At 39.2% G+C, this 25,116-nt stretch overlaps 1 protein-coding gene across 2 annotated transcripts in view; it reads right to left on the reverse strand.

The window, feature by feature from the left end:
• The window catches only part of LOC133047023 (cyclin-Y-like protein 1), a 35,425-nt gene that overhangs the window by 5,399 nt on the left and 4,910 nt on the right, over nt 1-25,116 (reverse strand). Inside the window, exons 2-8 of one of the 2 annotated variants that reach the window (XM_061130075.1) lie at nt 18,865-18,939; nt 17,037-17,071; nt 11,594-11,694; nt 8,411-8,446; nt 6,217-6,268; nt 5,254-5,373; nt 1,203-1,369 (exon numbers count right to left, since the gene is read on the reverse strand). In XM_061130075.1, coding sequence (XP_060986058.1) covers nt 1,203-1,369; nt 5,254-5,373; nt 6,217-6,268; nt 8,411-8,446; nt 11,594-11,694; nt 17,037-17,071; nt 18,865-18,939 — 586 coding nt within the window. The remainder of the gene's footprint in view (nt 1-1,202; nt 1,370-5,253; nt 5,374-6,216; nt 6,269-8,410; nt 8,447-11,593; nt 11,695-17,036; nt 17,072-18,864; nt 18,940-25,116) is intronic. The other variant, XM_061130076.1, reaches the window with a different exon arrangement.

Below are 25,116 nucleotides of genomic sequence, written 5' to 3' on the forward strand. Positions count from 1 at the left end.
CTCGAATTATCTGCCGTAACACTAAGGTGGCTACCAGCATTATCACCATGACACTTTTTATCATCAAAGTGGACATTTTCACCAAAAGCCACTTTGACAGCTACCAACAATCACTGGTCCCTTCTCTTAGTCACAAGCTTCTTTGCTTCAGTTGTAAATATGCACTTTGGTAAATCTGAATTAAGAGTCAGGGGCAAAGGTAACAAAAACAAACTCTTGCCACTGCCTGCCATGACCTTGATCGTCCTCTGCTGTTCACTATAATAAAGAGGTGCCCCTTTACGTTTTCCTAAATGCCACCCACAAGGACATTTTTGCTGTCAAGTGAGCACTTCTAGAGTCTGCTGCAAATACCTCTCTGGTTCCTGCTGCCTCCCACCCTCGGGGCCCTTCCCTGCAGCCAGACAGCAAGCCTGATGTTTCACGCCCATGGGAGCATGCCATCTGTGAGGAACCCCCCAAGTTAACTCGAGGCCCCACCAAGTACCGCTGTGGTTGCTGAGTGCCCCGGGTGAGGCCCCACTGACACTTCCTGGGCTTCCTGGGCTACCTGAGACAAAGGAGTTTCCTAACTCAGCAGACCTACTTCTAAACATGGGGAACACTCCTGACAGTGGAGGAGACAGAACACAGAGATCTGAAACCTTTCTATTTGGTCATCTGTACATCATGGTTTCCGTAACAACAGAACCTTAGAGACAACCTCAGATTACAAAAGAAGAAAAGACCTGCAAAAACAAACATACAATGTGTGACTCAAGTTGAAGTTATAACCTCAGTAGTCTGGAGGTGCTAAGACCTCAGCAGTGACCACTTGACTTCCAAGGCCAGACATGTGTCTCTTAAAAACAGACTGGACCTGGTAGACAGCTTTAAGAAAGACACGAAGTTATTTACTGCATCATGTTGTTCTGGTAGTGAGCTTGTAAAATGGCAAAAACCACCAGAAAAGTAATTTCAATTTATCAAGCAGAATATTACAACAGTAACACACCAAGATTTAACTAATGAATGATGGGAAATACAAATGGTTACACTACAGCTAGAGAGAAAGAAGTCTAATTTTATATTTATACCTAATTCAGCTCTCTGCGCAATGTAACCTTTCTTAAAATGTAACATTTCTTAAGCTGTAAACTTCATGGGAGCAAATAAGGTATTGGAAAATGGTTAGACAGTTCACCGTAACCTTACAAACTCACATGTCCTCAACTGTAATGTCCTTTAGGATCTGGGAGTAGTCCACATTCCAAACAGCCTGATCGTCCCAAACCTTGGAGGCAAGAAGAATGGCTCCCAAAACAATTCTTTTCCAGTTAGTGGGGCAAATGTCGATCTCAGCATAAGTTAAAAGCCTTTCTAAGTAAACCTGCAAAAGTAGAGGACTGACCTTTGATTTTAGTTCAGTTTAAGGGCTGTGATAGAATTGTTAGGAATGATAGGTTTCATCTGTTTTTAACATGTCTTTTATTCTTTGGTTCTACAGAGACTTTTGCTCGGCCAGCCAAGGCCAAAGGCCAGGTCACAGTTGTAAGGCAAATATTTCTGTCAGTCTGGTATTTCTACTCTGCCCATGTGAATTTCCAACCCAATTTTGGTCGCAGGAATGAAAGGACATCTCAGCATTCTAAAGACAGGCATTGTGTTATTACCTTCCCACTTGTAAAAGGCAGCACGTATAGCCCAGCATCGATTCAACCGTTCAGTAAATGCTTGAGTGCCTACCGTGTGCAATGTACCTACCATACTGGTGGTGGGTACGTGGCAATTTTACATAAAGCTTGAGTATGTAAAACTCTGGTAAGACTGAGCAGTTCTTTATCTTCTCTTCAGAGGGTGAACTTGAAGGTAATAACTGGTGGTCAAGAGAGCCTCCCAGGTCAAGGAGCCTCCCTGCTGTGCCACGCAGGACAGGCAGCACAAAGCAGCTGTGCTTTACATTTAGTGTCTTTTTAGGGAAGATTCATGCACAAAAAGAGCTTTTTGTTCATATCCCCGATTTTTCACATCTCCATTATTTCATAACTCATTGGTCTTACATATTCTGCAACTTAGTCAATTTGTTTGGTTCTAAGGTGGTTAAGAGCTGCCGGTGTCTGAATCCCTGGGGCTCCTCTAAATCTGCCAGGTAGTTTGTGGGATGACTTCATGGCTTCTTTTATATGTGTCAAATGGCTATTCTATAAAGAACCAGACCAAGTTAACAGCTGAGTAAAGATTAAAGACCTAAGTTGTGATGGTGTTACCTCTGCAGAAGAAAATATATGCCATTTGACAAAAAGAAAAATGTCCCGTTATCAGACTGACAGCTCCGATCTGCCAAAGCTCTCCAAACTCAATTGTGTTTCAAACACGGTTACTGAGATTATATACCCCTAGTGAACTTCTGCCCCCGACTCCCCAGAGAACTCCGCATGCGCCAGTACTCTCTAAGAACGAGTCTCCCACAGGGTCCGCCCTTCTGCTGTATTATGGCACTGACAGAGGCAGTTCAGCCTCAGGGGCAGTCCCTCAGCTTCCTCTCAGCTTCACTAGAGGCAAACCTGGTCTCATTTACACCACTTGCCCTCCTGTCTCAGTGGAAGTGACATCTCTTTCTTTTCCCTGAAGCTAACTCTTCTATGAATGAAGTCAGTCCCACCTCTCATTTCTGCAGAACACTGTTCCCACAATTCATCTCTTCTTGAACAACCCCCCTTTTCTGTCAGAGATTTTCTCCAATGTTCTCTTTCTTACATGTTCTCAGCCCATCCGTCACCACCCCTTAGAACACTTCCTTCAGGAAATGCTCTGACACTGGCTCCTCATGACCCATCCTCTCCTTAGCCCATTTAGTCTGCCCCTGGCCGCCGCTGCCCCGCTGAAACTACTGAGGCATGGTCACTGCTGCCTTCATGACAAACAGCCAGCACTCTTCATCACAGCGCCCCATTCCCCAGGCCTGCCCTCAGAGCTAAGAGACACTGCCACACGCCTGGCTGCCGGGACCAAAGACCTCCACTTGAGTTATCTCACTACCATCTGTTGGGAATTCTTATCTCCACTTTCACTGGTCACCTGCCGGCTCTGCTCTTCTGTCCGACACTTCTGGCTTCTATCACTGCCATTGCCTCCTAACTTCTCTGCTTCCACTGACCGCCAACCACAGTCTGTTCTCCCCAGAGCACCCGGGAGAGCCTCTCAGATTAAGTGCACTTCACGGGCCTGCCCAACATCTGCCAGGGCTCTCCCATCAAACAGGTCACTTCTGTGGCCTGCTAGTTACGAGGCCCTGTGTGAGATGCCATCGTCCTTCTGTGCCCTCATCGCCTGTGCCTTCCCTTATTCCCTACTCTGATCACAGCGGCGCCTTGCTGATCCCTCAGCACAGAACCCGCTCCTGTCTGCGCCTCGTGCTCTGCCCCCCGCCTGTGCTATCAGGCCCCTCATCTTCCTCAGTCCAGCCAGGTCCTGGTTCAGATCTCACCTCTGTAAAGAGGCTCTTCTGGTCTTTCTAGCGTGCATGCGTTAAGTCGCTCAGTCGTGTCTGACTCTGTGACCCCATGGATCCGTCTGGCTCCTCTGTCCATGGGGAATTCTCCAGGCAAGAATACTGCAGTGGGTTGCCACTCCCTTCTCCAGGGGATCTTCCCAAACCAGGGATGGAACCCAAGTCTCCTGCACTGCAGGCAGACTGCTTCCTGTCTGAGCCACCAGGGAAGCCCCTCTAATCTCTCCATCCCTTTACCTTGCTTTCTCTTTCTAGCTTTCACTACTACTTCAAACAGTCATCTTTTTAAAAATACTCATTTTTAAAAGTCTTACACTCTGTGGTACACCCGATACTTACACACACTGTAAATGAACCATACTCCATAAAAACTAGAGAAAAACAAAACCCTTATGTCTGCTATACTTACCTCAGAAAGGCAAGAACTCTCCTCTATGCCCAGCACTGAGAACCGTGACACGGGCAGGCATTTGGTGCCTATGTATGCCCTAAGGAACTCCTTGGCAGCACTCAGCACGTGCACCATGCTCTCCTTCTTCAAGCTCTCCTGGCAGCTCTTCTGATTCTCTCCTGGGTTTCCTACCACTCCGAGTGGCCACTCCTCTGGGGATGTGTCCTGTAAGTGCTGACAGTCCCCACAGATCTATCTTCTCCTCAACTTTTATTTAACGTACTTTCTCTGCATTTGAACAGCTACACGTAATTCCCTGCCTCTTGCTCAGCTTCAGGCTCCAATCCCATACAGTCAAATGACTGCTAGACACGGTCACTGTGCTGTCTCACAGGTCCATCGGGCTTCACTTGTCTACAAAGAAATGCCCCTCTTCCAACCCACATACTCTCTCCTGCCTGCATTTCCCAGCTCTCCACGTCCAGCGCCACTCCTGCCTCTCTCAGGCACATGCGAACTCAGCACTGTAACTGGCTCGCAGCTCCAAGAAAAGGCCTGCGTCTGACCCGGGGCCCACTGAGGGGAAGCCGCCTCTCCTACACTCTGCCTGCAGGGGTGCAGGCAGCGGTGGACGTAGGCCCTCCCTTCAGACCATGCAGCTGACCTTCCCCTGTAGGTTTGCTATAGGGAGGAGTTAGGCAATCCCAACTACCTCTCAGCTGAATATGATATATTATTCAAATGATAAAATCTTACCATAGGAATTCAGTATGGATGACAGAAAGGTCCTCACATAGCTGGAGCTCGGCAGGCTAACCTGAGTAAAGCCTGTCCAAGCACTGCTGACACCCCAGTCCTGGGTACCTTCACACGCAGGCACCAGGGGACAGCAGAGATGGTTAACACTGTTGTCCAAGGTCAGGGAGGAGAAGGCAGTCGGTCTCAATCAAGACACACATCACAACTGCCTAGGCAACACAGCCTGAGACTCAGAAACACACTGAATCTACACCTGCCGTGGGCCAGGAAGTTCAGTGATCGCCTCCATCCTACCACCCAGCACACTTTGCCGGTGTGTACCTGTGTGCACTGTGTGTGCATGCATCCTGAGGTGTGGAAGGAGAAACCAGAAGTCTCTCCTGCTGCCTTTAACATCAACTGTTTTGTGATGAGAAAAGCAATGGCAACATTTTAAATCATGATGATTACTAAAGCTCAAATCTCTATGTTTTAATTCTTTTTGATACATTTCTCTTTAATAAAGTTCTGATGATCATTTCAGGAACCTACTTTCATTTGAAAAACAGGCCCATACCTTTTGTACAAGAAAAAAATTTCTAGAGATGCTTCTATTAAGAGAAAAATATATTACCAAAGTCACTATTGCACATTCAGCAGTCAGCTGGGCGGCACTGAAAAGAGTATGAACAAATCTGTAAATGAATTTGTGTTCAGGATCATGCTTAAAGTACTCCTCCGGAACCCTTTCTCGCTGAAAGAAGAAAAAAACACAATGTTAAGTATCCACTGAAGAAAAATACTTAAAAGTACCCTCAAGATAGCAATCTTCACACGTGGGCCCACGTGCTACTTAAAATAATTTTGACTAGTTGACATATCTTGTAGTCTTTTAAATATAAACAATTGGATCCTAAAGTACCATAGTGATTCAATACTCACTACCATTCATTAAAGAAAAATGCAAGCACAACCTCAGAAAATGTATTTTCACCTTCTTCCCCAAAGAATTCTAACCAAATGCAAACTATTTTTAGGCTCAAAGTCTTGCTGATCATTGTACGTCATCATACTTTTCTGCAGTCAACTATGAAAACACCTTCCCAGTGTCCTGTAACCAGAGACTCTAAGAGTGTGCTCTCTTACACAGCGGTCACCAGTCACATGTGTCTACTGAGCACCTGAAGAAGTGAGTTTTTAAACCCTGTCATTTTAATTAGTTTAAAATTTAAACAGTTTTTAAATTTTCTCCTTAGAGGTCTTAGATGTGTTAGGAAATGTTTATATTGTGTGATGCTATGGAAAATCATCCTTTAAAAAGCTACATTTTCTGTTACTTGGGTATGTTTACTTACCTGCTCATTCGTCATACAAAGCGTAAATTGGTTCTTATCAGTCACACCCCTGACACAACATGCTTTTGGTAAAATTATTTGACATAATATGGGGTGGGGGAAGAAGACTTAAAGGAAGACAATCTTGGCTTTGAGCTGGAGGCAATAATTTTCTTCTAGTGATTAATTTCAAAGCAAATCAACATGAAATAAACACAACTGTAATAAAAGAAAAATACACCTTCAATAAAAGTGACACTTACTGTGAGTGGATGTGATCTCTCATCAAAAATGTCCAAGGACCTATTGGCATCTCTATAAAATAAGAATGTGTATTTTAAAAATTAATTCAGGAGTTACTAGCTTAGTAAAATATCTGCTAAAAGTAGAGAGAGGAGTAGAGGAAGCTTAACCTTAATAAAGCAAACAGTTTTACATATTCTCCTGGATTCTGCCATTAGAAAAGTTTTCTGACCTATTTTATACTCAGCACACCAAGTTGCATGAAATCTCTTCTACAACCAGCCAGAGCTGCCTTTACCCACACAGACCCCTTCTAACAGGCAATGTTCGTAGACCAATACATTTCCACTTCACTAACCTCACAATGGAATATACAAGAACATTTTATAAAGTGGTAGTAGTGGGCAATAAAGTCTTCTAACTTCAATGAATGTAAATATGAGATTCATGATTTTTTCTTGTCTCCACCCCCTTTTGTTCTTCATATTATATTCTTATTGTTTATTTCTTCTTGTCTCTTTTAAATAGTTTGAGTTAAAAATTTTAATTGTCTTTTAAGAGAGACCAGGCTTTTTCTTTTAAATTCCACCACACTACTACACTGTGCCCATTTAAACAGCAGTTCTGCAAATGTGGTCTATAGGCCTCTGGGAATCTCCCCTGGCCCCTCTTCAGAAATCCTGTAAGTCCAAGAGGTCAAAACTTTTTTAAATAAAAATACCAAGACATCACCTGCCTCTACACTGTTTGACACTTAACTATGATTGTATAAAAGCAAAAGTGGGTAAAAATTGCTCATTTCTGAGTGTGAATCAAGGCAGTGGTATGAAACTAAATTAGAAGTCATTCACTTATTCCTGGCCAAATGAATGTAAAAAATCTGCTTCACTTAAGAACATCCATGATGAAAGAGTAAACATTAAGTGTTCTTAAACCTTTACTCTTCTTCCTTATACTCTGAGTAAGCGGAAAGTATGCATTAAGCACTTGTATGGACTGAGATATGGCTGTGCTAAGGGAGAGCACTTGTAACTTACCAGGAACCAAGTCACCTTTTTCCCCCTAGAACATCATATTTAAACCACTTTTTTCATGAAACACCAACTGACAGTCATTTTTTCAAAAATGAACAAAGTGAGCCTGTCACTTCAAAGAAAACTCCAAACTATTTGTTGCCAATGATAAAATTCAAACCATCAAGCTAAAAATATTAGGATTTTTGGAAAATTTGTACCTTCCAGTGTGTTATTTATGGTGAGCTTGATTTATCAATACTTAAAAGACTTTTCCGATAAGACTGGTAGTGATACTAACAAGAGTGAGTTTTTGACACTGTCTGAAGACATGTGAACCAATACTTTGCAAATGACAATATATAATATTATAAAATCATGTACAGATAAAAAGATCCACTCAGTATGCATGACAGATCAATGGGCATTAATTTAACATAGTATCTACCTCAAGTTCACTGATAATGACTTGGAACTCCATCTTAACTAATTTAATAAACTGGCACATGTGGATTTTGGGGACAGGATCAAAGAATATGTCAAATTATCTCAAGGCTTTAAAAATTCACCTCTTCCCAACTATATGTCTGCATGTAGCTGGATTTTCATATTGCTTCTTCAAAGCAAATGACTGAAGACAATGTTGACATGAGAATCAACTGTCTCCTATTAATGAGATACTATCCTCTCCACTATTTTGTTGTGGAAAATGGTTATTTTTCACTAAAAAAATGACTTATGTTAAACACTGGGGTCCCCAGTCAGATGGTGATCTCATCCCTCAGGAGACAGTTCTCCTGTCCTAATGTGGAGAGAAGCAGAACACCTTACTTGCACCTACAGAGCAGAGGCCGGGGTGCTGCTAAATCCTCCGCGACACACAGGGTGGCACCCCACACCAAAGCCTCATCCAGCTCAAACCTTCAGCAGTGCTAAGGAAAGCCTGCTTTAACATACAGTGGGTTTAATTTTTTAAATTTTTAAATTTCAATTTCTAATACAGTAAATATCCATATAAACCACATAAAACTTAAAGAATTAAGAGTCCCAAAATAAAAATAAATGATTCACTTCAATACTGTAATGAAAGCACTCTAACAGTAAAAGCTTACTCTAATACTGTCTATTGTTATTAACACTAAACTTGATACTGTGTAAATTAATTAGCTGGAATAACAAGACAGGTTTTAAAAGAGCTCACCTGTTCTTTATGTGGTAATATATTGCTAAGATCACACTGTGGAGGAAAAAAAAATATTGTAATAATTGGTTTTTATCACATTAGGCCTGAAGACATTTTAAAGGGTTGGCAGAGAGGTAAGACCATCCAGATGCCCAGTGGCCCCCACACCCCCTAATTCAGAGCAGTACCCATAGGTGGTATCCCCCATGTTTTAGGTTCTTTGGCTTTTAGCAAAATTAGGAGACCCAAAATATAGATGTGCTCTTAGAAGACATGTTTGGGTTGATTATTATAATATATAAATTATTATATATTTCCCCGGTCATTTGTCCTTCTATGCACAGAATCTTTCATCCCATACAAGTTACATCATCTATCCACATGGTTAAATTTAAGCCATACAGATTTTGTGTGTGTGGCTTTTTGTTAGGCACTGCATTTCAGTTGATTCAGTTCGGTATTCCCCCTAACACATCTATTTTCCATTATTTCTCTAAAAGTAAGTAATACAAGTGCTCCATATCAAATAAAATGGATTTAAAATCACTTTCACACATAATTATTAGAAAATTTAATAGCAAAATTTTATAGTCACAAAATTGATGATAGGCCTAGTTATCCTGAAATAAGCACTGCTAATAAGGCAGCACAATACAGCACAGTACACTATTAATGACAGGTATTTCCACATTATTTTAAATAAAGTATTAACTAACCAACAGGTACAAGTCCTCAGATAGTTTTTACATTACTATAGCCCTAAGTTATTCACAGATGCTGTGTATTAGGCAATTAAGAGGTTCTCTGGTTAAGTTATTTGCTTCCCTTTGTTCTCAGTATCTAAAATGAAACTCAAAATAATAGAGAGAAGGCAAATCTGAATTTTGTAACTCGTCTATAGAATCTTAGCATTTGCAGAAAGGCCTGTAACACTGTTAGCATCAAAGATGGATACTTCTATAGTGCTTCAAAGTTTCTTCAAATTGATTTTAAAGTCACAGAATTAAAAGTTACATGATAAAAAGGGCAACTGAACCTAATATGATACTTAACCCATTTCACAAATAAGAGAATCAAGGCTTAAAATTGACTTACTCAAGGTCCCACCAATTATCAGAAGTAGTTCTCTTTCTCCTACCCTCAAAGCAGAGAGTGGTTCCCAAGGTCAGCTGCACACTGGATTACCCGGGACGCTTTAAACACTGCCTGGCTTCTGCTTCAAAATGTTCTGATTTAACTGCATTAGGTACGACCTGGGCAACAGGATTGTATTTAAAGCTCCCCAGGTGACTGCAACATGCAGCCAAGTCTAGGAATGACTGAGTCAGGGTTAAGATCAGAATCTCTCAGGATGCTTTTGTCTATGAAATCATGCCTCACACATCATTCCTCAGCTTGTCAAAAGGGGTGTGTGTGTGAGAGAAAGAGACACAGGGACAGAGAGGCAGAAAGACCCACAGACTGTGTCTTGAGGGCAGGGAGGAAAGGTGGAATTCATGTATGTGTTCAGAGACATACATCTTGAAAAAATTGCATAAGTGATTCTAATAAGGCTCACCTACCCCAAATGAAAACTAATCCCATCGTATTTTTCAAAATCATTCCTAAAAGCCAATTTGCCCTATTAATTTTCTCAGTAAACCTTTATTTCATCAATAATGAATGTGAATGGTCATTTTTAAAACTTAATGAGAAAAAAATTTACTGTATTTCCAAACACTAAGACTAGGTTGAGAATAAAAAGCATGAAACCTACTTGTCTGAGCAAGGTTAATCTTTAAAACTACTTCTGAATTATATACTGGAACATCAGGCTCTTTTGAATTCAAAAGAAGCTGTGAGTCTAGCCACAGTGAGAGTAGTTTTTAACCCACAGATTTAGAGTCTTGGCTGAATAAAAACATTCAGTGATTACGAGAGAAGTGCCAAAACTCAGGACTTTAAAGAGCAATGGGGCTCAGTTTTTGTTGAAAAACGATTTGACTGAAACTAATATTATAAGAAAGTTACATTATTATGATTGTGAACTGGTTGTTTTTAATTAAAGTTAGAAGTTACTGATCATTTAAATAGCTAAAAAATAAAAAGCCTTGCACATTAAAAATTAAATTTATAAGCTAATTATATTTTTAAGACAGAAAAGTAAAATTAATGATAAGGATACTAATATTTTCAAGTAGCATTTCCCAAACTGTTCTGGAAAGTCAACATTCATATGCTAAGAAGACATTAGTTAATGTTCCATGGACAACCCCAAGGGAGGTAGGAAGGTCTGCATCCTGTTTGGTTTTTAATTCTCTCTCTTAAATAAACTTGAACATTCCCATGATTAGGGCGTTTTGGACTGTGCATCTCCAATTGTGGACTAGGGGCGTCCAGAAGTTGAGGAATAGTTTTCGTCATCGTAACACTGTTCGTGTCTTCTTAAGTATAAGCCTTGCCACAGCCTTGTTTCTGAAACTTCATTTCTTTTTTTGTTCTCTGCTTTGATTGATACAGTGTGTTAGAGATACACATATATAAACAAAAATTTAAAAAAAACAAAAACAAAAATTAAATGTGTCTATTAAGTTAAAATCTCAGTTGAACAAATTTCATATATGGAGAAATTAAGCTTGAGAGTATGCCCCTTAAAACGGTTTTGATATATTTTCCCCCTCTTTGGTGGAGAGGAAGCAGAAGTAAAATTTCCTACAGAAATATTGCAGGAAAAAAATGCACGGTGGGATAAATCTGACCAAGTCCAGTTAAATTTAACTGCAGATTCACTTCGGTGCCAGTAGGGGACAAGCTGTTCCTTCTTCTAATGGTAGCTTCCAAACTAGTATACATAGTTGTAGGACTCTCCCAACTCATAAAGAAATAATTTTTTTCTAGAAACATACAATAAACAGGTAGGTACCTCTGTTTCTCATTATGTTCAACATTGTCTTAACAATAGAAATGAATCAAATGAGGTTTACATTTTTCCTGGGATTTCTCACTTGCTAACTGACTTTCCCTTCTATCATGTACTCTGTGATTAACATGGAAACTGAAGACTCATATTGAGAGGTTCTTGAAACCAACATAGAGTTGACACCAGTTTCTTAACCTGATCACTGAAAAAGACAAACCAAACGAATGAAATTATGTATGGCGAGGATGCTTTCAGCATGAAGGGGGTCTGCCACTTAGCCTTGGCAAGCTAGCTGTACTCACCATTTTATTGTGGTTCTAAGATTAGGCTGGCTGACTGTGCTGTCATCCAGAAATATGGTTGGGCATGAGCTATACTTTTTAGTAAGCTGCCCTGGAGATACCTGAAGGGGAAGGGAGATAGGAGAAAATGTCACAGTAAGTTAAACCTATAAAAGTGTGTTTTTTCCTTGGTTAAAATGTCAAACGATAAAACATTAAGATTTTCCTTATACTCCATGAACTGCTGAGTGTTGCATCACGTGCAGCTCCATGGGAAACCTCTGTACTCTAACTTCCACAGGCAAGATCTGAGAAATGTGGTATAAACTGCTGCTCTTGAAAAAGGACCCACAAATGAACCTGGAAAGCACCTATTATAAATTGCCTTTATAGTAATGAGAAAGCTTTTAGTAAGACTTCAGTGTTTCTTCCTTAAGCAATGAAATGCAGCAGAGATTTCTATTTCTATTCATTTACTACAATAAAATGCAATGCTTTATATAATATCGATGTGAGAGCATTTCATTGCAGTAAATGAACGCCAACCATAAATGTATTAGTTTGGGAGACAGTGTGAGGAAACAAGCGTTTTTGAATCAGAGGCTGGGCATGCCAGGGCTGCTCTATCACTAGTGACCTGAAGCCCATAGATCTCTTTGAGCCTCAGTTTCCTTATCTAGAGGATGAAAGGGTATAGCTTTAAGATTCTCTCACAGCCAAGAAACAGACAGAGCAGCTCTGAGAATTTCACGGTTAAGTAAGACTGCCACTATATTACACAAGGGAGAGCCTCAGAGAATCCTTTCCACTCATCTCACAGTTTTATTAATTCTACTCTACATGTTATCTGCCACTCATCATGGCACTCTGCTGCCTTGCGCATGCTGCTCTCTGCCTGCAGTGGCTTCTTCCTCCTCCTTGTCCCAGCAAGCTTGACCCCATCGACCTCCAGCAAACCTCAGCCAGCAGCCACACCACCAAACTTCTACCTTTCTGCACACTTACACCTGTTTCACCACCTGTTACATGGTCTCAACAGCTTGCCTGGTATCCCCCTCCTAAGTAAGCAAGCAAGCTCCTCCAGGTGACAGATTCTTACTGCTCCTCCTCCAGCTGCTGAGAACAGAATCTGGGACAAATTAGGAATCAAGAAGCATTTGACCAATTATTTAAGATCAATTACAACTGGAAGGTAAATCATGCTAATGATACACATTCAAACTATCTGCAGTGGTGCTGGGTAGGTGAAAAAGAGCTTTGTCAGACCCTCAGGAGAATAAGCTATCTTTAAAACACTTTAGAAGTATCCATTTATTTGTGAAGAGCCCAAAACACAGCCATAGTCAAATACTAAAACAGCCTGAACTATGTGAGGACAATTCTCTTCCTTTAAGTAAAGGCCAATAATCAAATCCCAGTCACTGTCAGTAGCTCTGAGTAATAGCATTCTTTAATACCACAGAACACAAACAGTTTTAACACTTGGTTTTGTTGGTTTTTGTTTACTAATTCAGATGAGCCTTCCTTCCTTCTATTAAAATAAAGTAGTTTTCACCACGCTGTCACACTCTATCAGTGTCCTCCACAAATGCATCAAAGGTGAAACAAGGAGAAAATCTAGTCAATGTTTTTTTTAAAATACAGAGCATTTAAATAAACATTGCCAGTAGCCAATAATAAGAACTATCCAAATGGGTGTATAAGCCACCGTTTTGCTTGTTTCAGGTATTTTATGGCAAGGCCACTTACTCCTTATTAACAAAAAGTTCAACACATAACATACCCGAAAAGTACCACAATTGGGAAGAATTTCTCCTTCAGGCTAGAAATGATTTAAACTGAAACTCATATATTCCTTAAGCCATCTGGTTAATGTGTAATTTTAGAATCTCGAAAGAGACACAGCATGAAAACTGTTCATTCAAATAGTTATATTCTAAATGAAGTTATCTTTTAAAAGGCCACCACTATTAAGAGTATGACACATTACACACAGTAAAAGTCAGTTCTGACTATAAAATCTATCTATGAGGGGAATAAAAATAGTAAGAAAATGCACCAAAATATAGACTAGTTTGTAGAGCTTTGGCTTTGGGTAACATTTATCTCGTTTTTCTCTATTAAAACTTTTTCTTTATTATGAATTATATCTGTTTATCTTTGGAAATATTAGTGCTGAAACGTTTAACAAGTTTAATCAGACGTAGCCCTACAGACTATGGGTGCTCATTTAGTCTATCAGTAACCTACAGACTACTGGCTAGATCCTACCAAAGAAATAGTGAACACTTCTCCAGGCCCACTCCTGAAGCAATTCAAACTTTTGACATCTACTATTCACTAAAGGATGGCAGAATTAAAGCCTCTGAGCAAAGCCTGGATGTATTAGCTGTCAACAGATTACTTTCCCCTCATCTCACTTTAAAATTTAAGGTAACTGTCCTTTATGATTAAAGCCTTATCATCACTGGCTCAAAACCTCAATAAACTACACTGACAAAGATTAATGATATAAAATGCAAATACAAAAATCAAACAGCAAAACCCACTCACTGATAGTTTAATGTTCAATGAAGAAGAGTATTTACCTTCATTCAGAGCTAAGGACAGAACAGATGGACTTCTACAATCTTTACAAGAAGGGAAAAGGCTTACTTAGTAGACTTCAGGTTTAATGGCAAAGACTAGAAAATCACCATACTGGAAGACTAATAAGTAACAATCCCCCCCAAAACTTATCATTAAAAGTCAAGCACCTGTTGAAATTCTGCCTCCACCCAAGTGAATCTTCCCATCCTGCCTACTGCCTCTGAGTTTAACCCATCAAAAAAATTAAGCTGAAATTCACTTTTTTCTTCCCCTTTCCATAAGCTTTAGATGTGTTTATTAATAATTATTAAGACTTTAACTTAAAATTTTGTAATATTCTATGCATTAGCGTGGGGCTTCCCTGGTGACTCAGTGGGTGAAGAACCCACCTGCCAATGCAAGAGACGCAGGTTTGATCCCTCAATCAGGAAGATCCCCTGAAGAAGGAAATAGCAACCCACTCCAGTATTCTTGCCTGGAAAAGTCCATGAACAGGGGAGCCTGGTGGGATACAGTCCCTGGGGTTGCAAAAGAGTCATGTCTGACTTAGCAACAAAACAACAAGAAGTGCATTAGTGTAAACTACTCCATCCACATTACTGCACATTAATGGACAATGTGGCAGGATGAGTAGTTTGAACAGGATTCTTAATCAAGGCCTTAGTAGAAATGTACAGTATTTTAATTGTAGGTATAATAGAAAGTATTGTCTGAATCAGTATCATTAACTATACTGAATTAAAACTTTTAAACTTAGAATTTACATTCAAAGTATAAATCCAAATTTGAGTGGACCAACCACAAATCTACTTCTTTTCCCACCTTCTTTCAGAGATATCATCTCATTAGAATTAAAAGTATTTTTTTAAAAAAGCTGTACCCAAGACAGGATAAACTGCAGATGATTTTTGATGTTTGAAAGATGAAAAAATGAGATAAAGGAGTAGTAACTGACATGGCATAACAGAGGAAGCACAACCTTGGAACTACAGAGTGACTGGGCCAGGAACAACAAAACCAATCTGTCTTACAGAACCCAAGGCAGGTTCAAAATTCAGAGACGTGGTCGCCAAATCCGTGCAGTGAGGTCTGTCAGTTAGCAAAGTGATGCTTCCAATTAGATCTTAACAGACAGCGAGGGACCATCACATGTTTGAGGGAAACCTCCAAGAAGTCACAGATCAAAGCAGGGAGAAGGAACTGATGGGAATGATAAAAATCCAGGAGCAAATAAAAACTTAAAAAAAAATCTTCAACATCTACAGAAGGATGAGAAATTGCATCAGTGAAAAAAAGAATGAAAGGATGGAAGAGAACTCTAAAAAATAAGGTAGACAAAACAATATATTCAATAGAAGGATTAGAGCAGAGTCAAGGAAACTTCCATGAAGTAGGACAAGAAGACAAAATGGAAAACAGAAGGGGAAAAAAATCTGTGCAGAAATATTGCTCTAAAATTTTCAACATCTAACAGGAATCCAAAAGAAAAAAATAGAAAATACCAAAGCAGCACACAAAAAAATTCACTAGAAGAAAAGATGTTCTGCATGTTTAAATGCCCCAATAGCGTGACAAGGTCTATACCAAACCATGTTATGAAATTTCAAAACCCCACAAAGACAGAGGGTACTACAAGGTTCCACAGGAGGAAGGAATGGAGAAAAGACTAACTTGGTAATATACAATGTATCAAATTCAATAGATTTAAGAGCAGCACTGTAAATGAGAAGACAAGAGGGAAATGTCTCTAAAACTGCAAAAATTAGTTTCGACCTAGAATTTTACACTTTATCAAATAGAAGGAGTTTCACAGAGGCTAGGTCTTTATAAAATTTTTGCTCATGTGCCTTTTTCCAGGAAAATGTGCTCCAGTAAAACAGGACAGAGGGAAACAGAATCTAGGACATACGGGATCCAACATGAGAGAGCAGTGATGTGAGATCCCAGGTGACTTCACACAGATATCCCAGGAAAACAGGCACAGAGCCAGTCCAGGAATCATTAGTATGTAGGGGGTAGGAAGACAAAAGGTTGGCGAAGAGTGTCTCCAAGAAGAAATGGAACAGATGTGGTTTTGTGGATGGTAAATATTTTTGACAGGCATGTGACAAATGTTACAACATTTGGGGGAAAAAACAGCTGTTAGAAAACAGGCAAGTGAATATAGTCAGGAAATTAATTCCACAGAAAAAAAATGAAGAATGTGAAAACAGGGAGACTGGCCAGGGAGCTACTCAACTATGTTGGGCTGTGTGAGATCATGTTTGCTAGAAAAAGCAGAATTGGATTATCCTGAGAAGTGTGGAAGTGCTCAGATTTCATTAATATTGAAGAAAAAGAATGAAAGGTGCGTAAGGAGGTGGCACAGAGAACTATATGGCTCAGCAATGAACAACACTTGCTTAGTCATCATAATGTAAACAGGGATTCCGATTTAATAAAAACTGATGCATGTAAAGGGAACAGAAGGAGGGAAATAAAATCACGGTGGACGAGGAAGTTAAGCTTTCACCTGTTGTGCCAAGAAGTCAATGGACGGTGCTAAAAATTAAATTACCTATTACACTTTTATTACTTTGGTTAAAAACTAAGATAAAAAATTTAAGGCAAAAGAATTTAAGGTAGATCTTTATGCTATAACCATATTATTGAAATTTAACTTAAATGTCAGGACCCTTAAAAAAAGAAAAGGGTACTACTAAGTCAAAAACCTTTCTGAATATACTTGATAATTAGGAACTAGAGATTCAGAAATTTTATAAATAAGAGGTTAATGCTAACAGTATTGGATCCATCATACTTTTTAGGAATCATGGCAGACATGCTTTTAATTAATCAAACTATTGATTTCTTAACTTTTCAACTATTTACTTACATGGTTTAAATGGTTGCTCTTCCTCTTTTCTCGCACTAAGAATAAAAAAAAATTAACTGATGAATTCTAATAAAACTACCATAGAAAAATAAGTCACTAATTATCTGATGGATTACCAATATACACAATGAGTTAAAATTTCATTCTGTTTTTTAAAATAATTTCCAACAAAATATATAATTTAAACCACCCAGCAAAATGAATCCTATAAATAATATCTAAAAACTTAGTTTTACTATTTGACTAATACTAACAGATACTCTGTATTAGGTACAAATCAAAGACTCTCCATTTACAAAAGAAAAGGACAAAGTAAATTAGGCCAGGTGAGATATTTAGCTAATAAAAAAATTTACCAGCTGCACAGTATGTAGTATTTTCTAGTTCTACATGTACTTTCGTCACCAGGATTAACAGATGACAACTCTAAGTTCCAGTTTCTGGTCAAGCACCCGTGTCTCTGGAAGCATCCTGAACCACTTATTGGTCACCTACTCAAACACCCAACTTAAAAAATACAGGTCCTTTACACACTGGAAAGTAATCTATAAATTTTAACATACGTGCTGACCTTACTGAACATACATCGACAGCACATAGAACTGTTTTGCTCCAACAAAGGCCAGAAGAATATAAGCTCAAAGAGGGTCTTAGGCCAAACACTTTCCCATGGCATCACAAGCACGAATTCCTTTAGACTGAGGAGAGACAGGGGCATGGGACAGTGTTTCTTTTACTCTCTCCACCGCCTCTCTACAGTGTGAGCAGCTCATGAGTCTGGAAAAGACTGAGAAATACAGTAATCCTAACTAAAAATAATTGCCTCAAGGCAAAGTACACACACTTTAAGAAAATGCAAACTAGAAATCCCAGGAGCTCCCAGGTTGGAGAACATGTGGTACACTCTGGGCCCTGCCCCCATGCCTGGCCCTCTTCTGTCTGGCTGTTCCTGAGACAGACCCTTGGATAAAAATCAGTAATCTAATGAAAATAAAAGAGGAAAAGAACCCTCTATTTTTTACTGTGCTGCATTACTTCAAATATTATAGAACGTTCACTTCTGGTATTCCTGCTCTCATAAACAACCTAAAAACCTGATCATATATGGCTTTTTAGCAAATAAACTAGGATTTAACATATATTAAGGAAGACAAGCAGGAGTGCAAAAACTTCTGATTCTCATCTTAAAACAAGCAGGACACTGGAAATTTACACAAGGTTTCCCATACTGAGGATAACCTTCTGGAAAATCCCATATGGCAGGCACATTGGTCTGATTACCCTGACCCAGCACTACATCAGGATGAAAGAACTTTGAAGAGCTAAAAGTTCTTATAAGAACTTTTAAAAGAACTTAAAAATTCACATGAATCTGGATGTGAGAGAGGTTCACCCGGTTGAGCACTGTGTAAAATGGTGCCGAAATCACAAGCCTCGACTCCCATACATAACAACTGATTATGCAAACCTAACTGTGACCTAAACCGTGTCATTCATCTTTAACTCATGTGCTCTTGGAGCAAAAGGAAAAGGACAAAGTAGCATGGAAAAACAGACCACAACTAAATCATGTGGCAAGCTGACTGCTGATAAAGAAATAGCAAAGTGTATAAACAGATGGTCTAGGTGTTTCTCCTCATTAAAACAGTGACACCTAAATGAAAAATGTATCATCACATATTAAAACAAAACATCACATATTAAAATATTATCACATATGAAAAAAAAATATTTAAACCATTCTAAGTGCTTTTCTGTATCTTCCTATAATACACAAAACAAAAACAGTTTTCAATCTTTTTCTTAGTGGGGGAAAACACTGTCTTACCGTCCGTTTGAGATTTGCTCAGGAAAATTGTGCTTGCCCTTGGGTGGTCAGAAGGGTTTGATTCCAAAGCTAAGTCTGCACAGGAAAAAGAGAGAAAAAGGTGTGACAATTTAGTTGAGTAGAAAAAGACATGACTTTTAAAACAGCTACACGCTGATTTTAATCAAGTTTAATAGTCTTAAGAAGAGCATTTAGTAATGACAAGAAGGAAACTGTAGTAAAGGCAACAATACAAAAATTCTATTGGGAAACAGAAAAATTGTAGAAAGTCTCCATATATGTGGAATAAAACCAGGGCTATGTCTTAGGCTTTTTTTCTTTTTTAACTTGCACCTAATCTATGCCACTTTTAGGCGAATCATGTATGTGATTCCCCTCCTACGTATTGATTAAAAATTCAGTCACCTCTCTTTAAGCTGATATTACTAGCACATTTCAGGAAGTCTCAAGAAGCAAGTTATGCTGTAGTCAATTACTATCAGATACCAGCTCAATCAATCAAATATGCTATAACCAAATGAGCTGCTTTTGGCAAACGTTCTTCAGACAATCTAATGGCTAATTCCAACTACACTCAACAAACGAACTCATTTAGTTGGCTGCCGTTTATTCATCATGGCAGATTTAAGAGGATTATATAAGAGTTCAATGTTCTGATCCATAGGAACACTTCCAGGATAGTGAGTTTTAACTTTGCCCTCTATTTCCAAAGCTAAACTCTCACTTCTTCCTTTCATGCTGCATGATTAATAGAGGGCTTCAGTAAGAGTACTTCCTGGAGCACATCAAAGGGCTGCTTGAAAAAAATTTTGCCCATACCTACATAAAAAAGGTGGGTCTGCTGGCAGTTCACCTTGCACCAAGGTGGGACAGTCTTCTATTCAGGCAGAAATATCAAGCAAGCACAAGCTGCCATGCTGGACAGTAAGGTTGTTGTTTAAAACAAACGTAAAAGCCCTATGGGTAGTTACTTAGTGAAGTCCACCTCAAACCAATTAAACAATCTTTTAAGAAACTGGACCAAGATTTTTAAAGAGCAACAGTTAAGGCAGCATTTCCCAAACCATATAATAATTGGCCTATTTTTAAAGGGGACTTTGGTGGTCAACGTGATTTACACATTATCGCTGAGAATCAAAAGAATATATACAATTGATATATTAAAAACTAACCATGTGTTCCCCATCCCGTATGGCAAAAACTACTACAATATTGTAAAGTAATTAGCCTCCAACTAATAAAAATAAATGAAAAATAAATAAAAACTAACCAGTCCCACAGTGAATTCTGTCTGACCCAGCATTTCACAAATGTTATCTACCTAGAATCCTTTTCTTCCCCAAAGAATTTTGCATGAACAGTAATTTGGGACTTCCTGGTTTAATGGGAATTTAATTGTTACTGCCAGCACTAGAAATTTACATAGCTAAACCGACTGCTTTGTTCTTCGTGAAAATTCCTTCACTGCATTTGGAGTTTATTAAGCTGTTTTTGGAGAAAATATTCTACTCAACAGTTTTATGTAAAAGACCCATAAAATTATTTTAAAGTTTTTTCCCCCTACATATTTGAAAAGTGGGACACTGGGAAAATAAATTATTTCAGCTATACACAAAGTTGACAGGCACAGACTTTCGACCTAAGGCTTCTGAAAGGATTCATGACTACTTAACTGTACCAGAAAGTAAACAGACTACACTGGAATCTAAAAAATAAGCAGAAATGCTTGCAAAGTAGCCATATGGAATGGTAAAATTTAACAAGAGTCAATGGAAGTCCAGGAAAAATAAGTGTCGGGATCAAAGAGAAGCAAGCTTTAACACACACACACACACCCTGCCAAAGCAGGGTGTGTTACAGGTATGCTGTAAAGCAAGCTTTAACACACACACACACACACACACACACACACACACCCTGCCAAAGCAGGGTGTGTTCCAGGTATGCTATGATGTGCTACTACGGATCTATATACAGAAAGCAAGAAGGCTGGGATAAAAGAAATGACAACATGCAGGAAAACAGTAAACTTGCCCAAGTGATCAGAAAAGAGCTGGCACTCCCCCTACCCTACCCTAGAGGTTTCAAGGGTGGGCACATGACCCAGAACTGACTGATAGATCACAGCTTTCCTGGAACTTCCCAAGAAGCAGAAGAAGGCAGAGCGGTGCCCTAGGACCCTTAGCTAGTCTGGGGCTGCTGGACACTCCTCTTGCCATCATGAGGGGAAAGGCTTTTCAGGAGAGATCAATAGAGGACAGCAGAACTGAGATAGGCTGTGAGGTCATTGAACTCCTGGGTCAAGCACTGCTTAATTTACTCATTCAACTCCAGTTATATAAAAGTCAATATATATATTTTTTAATTTAAGCTATTCTGAGACATTTTCTCAAACTTGCAACTGAAAGAGACCTGGTTAACCAGCAGTACTGATGATCACAATGAAGGTGGGGAAAGGTAAAAGTCACTTGCTCATTCCTTTAACAAATGTCATGAACAAAAATTTGCATGAGCCAAAATGACCCTATTTAAAAATTAACCCACAGACTTACAACCCTTACTTTTAGTTGTTTTCCTTATACATTAGAAAAAGCTCTAATTAGTGTATAATTTATGTCTTCTTGTTACTAACAACCCTTCTACATCTGACTGTTGCATATTTACTGTTTAATGAATACACAACAGCCCATCAAGCATTATTCCTGTGCTGGACTTAGCCAATCCCCTATTGCTGGGGTTTAGGTACTTACAACGTTCTATTCTTTGATGAGGAAACTTTTCATCTATTGTTATACAGCTTTTTAAATAAATAATGGATTTATCTCCTTAGCAAAGATCTTCAAAAGTGGGATGTCTAAGCCAAAAGGTTAGATCATTTTCATGGCTCAAGGTACAGTGCTAAACTGCTTCCTGAAGAAGGTGGGGCCACATTAATGTATAATATTACCAATCATGACAGTTTTAGTTCCGACCCCTGCTCTGTACAGTTGAGAGGCGGGGGGGAAGTCCTACTAATATAAATAAGGAACAGCACTGTAGATCTAATCTGTATTTCTTTCGATTACACAGATTTTACTACTTTCCCATAATTATCAGCATCATTTCCACTTTGGTGAGCTGCCTATCATTCATACATACTAAACATACCAGGGCCTTACTGCTGTCAATTTGCATGAGGTTTTCAGAAAATATTAATCTTCTGTTTACAGCCTATATAACAATTTTCTATACAACTTGCACTTTTTGCCAGTGAAAACTACATCACTATTTTATAATAGACTTGACAGGTAAGCCATTAGACAGTAAACTCATACATACACACAATATTTCTGCACACTCCATTAACTGTTTCGCCAAGAGTCTAAGGAGACGATGAAAAAAATCTACCGTAATCTTCACTGTCACAAAGGTAAGACTGTCAACTCTGAAGCAAAGCATTACCACCCACACTTCCCCTCATCCCCTCTCCCACAAGCACACACAGTAATGTTAGAGGTATTTTGAGAAATTACTGTGCATCTTATATGTGAATTCTTCCTAAAATTACTTCTCTAGAAATCTTTAAGAATGTTTTAACCCAGGAGAAATATTCTTGAGCTTATGATTAGGGGTTATCATTAAAGTTATATTTTAAGACCCATCACTTTTATATTACCAATTTAAATTGCAACTTATTTGACAGCATGATAGACTTATGTGGAAAAAGGATGACTAAAAAAATTTAAGTTCGGGTCTTAATATAAACACTCCCAGGAGGAAACCTGCAAAATACCAGGTCACTGAACATTACTTTTCCTCCAACCTAACATTCTATCAATCATGAGATCCATCTCAATTGCAGATGTTAAAAATATGAAAATAAAGGCAACTTAGGACAAACAAGATGCATTACTGAAGCCTAAAAGTGTTAAAATTATGCTGTCAAACTGTCAATAAATTATTTTTCCCTGTCAAAATATCAGAGAGAGGGTAGTGACCAAGAAATCATCTGACAGGAGGAGACTAATGCCAACATACTGACTTCAGTTCAGTTCAGTTCAGTCGAGTCCGACTCTTTGCGACCCCATGAATTGCAGCATGCCAGGCCTCCCTGTCCATCACCAACTCCCGGAGTCCACCCAAACCCATGTCCATTGTGCCGATGATTCCATCCAACCATCTCATCCTCTGTCGTCCCCTTCTCTGCCTGCCCTCAATCTTTCCCAGCATCAGGGTCTTTTCAAATGAGTCAGCTCTCTGCATCAGGTGGCCAGAGTATTGGAGTTTCACCTTCAACATCAGTCCTTCCAATGAACATCCAGGACTCATCTCCTTTAGGATGGACTGGTTGGATCTCCTTGCAGTTCAAGGGACTCTCAGGAGTCTTCTCCAACACCACAGTTCAAAAGCATCAATTCTTTGGCGCTCAGCTTTCTGTATAGTCCAACTCTCACATCCATACATGACCACTGAAAAACCATGGCCTTGACTAGATGGACCTTTGTTGGCAAAGTAATGTCTCTGCTTTTTAGTATGCTGTCTAGGTTGGTCATAACTTTTCTTCTAAGGAGCAAGCGTCTTTTAATTTCATGGCTGCAATCACCATCCGCAGTGATTTTGGAGTCCAGAAAAATAAAGTCAGCCACTGTTTCCACATCTATTTGCCATGAAGTGATGGGACTGTATGCAATGATCTTAGTTTTCTGAATGTTGAGCTTTAAGCCAACTTTTTCACTCTCCTCTTTCACTTTCACCTGCATCAAGAGGCTCTTTAGTTCTTCTTCACTTAATATATTGCAATTAAACAGGACTGTCAGCATTTTCTGGGCCAACTTCTGGGCTCCAGTTTACTTAAAGGTTTACTCCATTTACTGAACTGCCCTATCACCCCTAGTAGTACAGTATATTAGTTTTACGGCTAACAACACATTTCATGTCTTACAGTCATCCGGTGATTTCATCTGAGTCCACACTTTACACCCTAGCCAAGCGGTTCTTGCCAGCAGATGCTGACCTGGGCTGTCTCACCAGAGGGCACACAGCATGCTCCTGCAACCCCCTCAACTGACCTGCTTCCCCAGTTTCTGACCAACCTGGCTTCCAAACTGCTTCTCAACTTGCCTCTAACTTGGTTCTCAGTCCTGCTTTACCTTAATCCTCAATCAAGTGCTGTAATGATGACCAAGAGATGATATACAGGTAAGTATACCTGGCTTAATGTATTTCTAAAGAGTACTTAGCTCGGGCTTCTTGGACTTTTAAGAACCTTTCTGGGTTGCAAGCTACGGTGATTTCATTTCACATCATACAATGTTACTGTTTTAACTCTTCAAGTTTTATTACTTTAATACCCTAAAAATAAACAATTTTTCTAAAAGGGGCGAGAAAAAAGGTAGTATTTCAAAGCAGAGCACAAAATGACATCAATAAATTTTATCCCTATATGTCATGTATATGGAATTTACAGTCCTGATCTATCAAGGTTTTAAAAATGAGTAAAACCTTGGACAATTCTATACCTCAGAGAAGAATCCCTACACTGCCTAACTCAGAACATGATAAGAATCAAATGAAATTCAAGAGCAATCCATACACTATAGCTTCACTGAGTTACACAAGCCCCTTCACCATGACAAGGCTGCAATCCATGAGGGGATATACTATATAAAGCATAATAAATGACACATCACAGCTTTCACAAATTAACTCAAAAGCCAAAAGTGAACATTTAGCATTTCATAGGAAAATTGATGTCCACTTATCACCCTCAGCCAAATAACATCTTAAATAAATAGTGCTTTGTTGTTGTTCAGTCACTAAGTTGTGTCTGACTTTGCAACTCCATGGACTGCAGCACGCTAGGCTTCCCAGTCCTACACGATTCTGTTTGTGCAAACTCATGTCATTGAGTCAGGCCACCCACTAAAGGAAAGAGGATAAGAGTACCCAAGGGCAAGCATTTCTCCTAGTGTTCTTCCTTTTTCTTCTTTAATAAGCAAATACATATCATTTCTCCTGCTTCTGTCATGGAGATTAGTGTATATTTTCTCCCCATTTTTTTTCAGGTTAACATCCCCTGGAGATGAAGTCATTAACAGTGGAGAGAGCTCCTTCACAGCTCCCTAATTCTTCAGTGTCTGGATGTGCTAGTTTACCAGTCCCTTATTGGACATCTGAATTATTTCCAGTATTTTGCTACTGAAGGTCATGCAACATATGCAGCCTATACCTTCAGAATAAATTCCTTTAGTAGAATCTCTGGATTAAGTGAGA

This window comes from Dama dama, chromosome 26 (genome assembly GCF_033118175.1).
Source record: "Dama dama isolate Ldn47 chromosome 26, ASM3311817v1, whole genome shotgun sequence".
Classification (NCBI taxonomy): domain Eukaryota; kingdom Metazoa; phylum Chordata; class Mammalia; order Artiodactyla; family Cervidae; genus Dama; species Dama dama.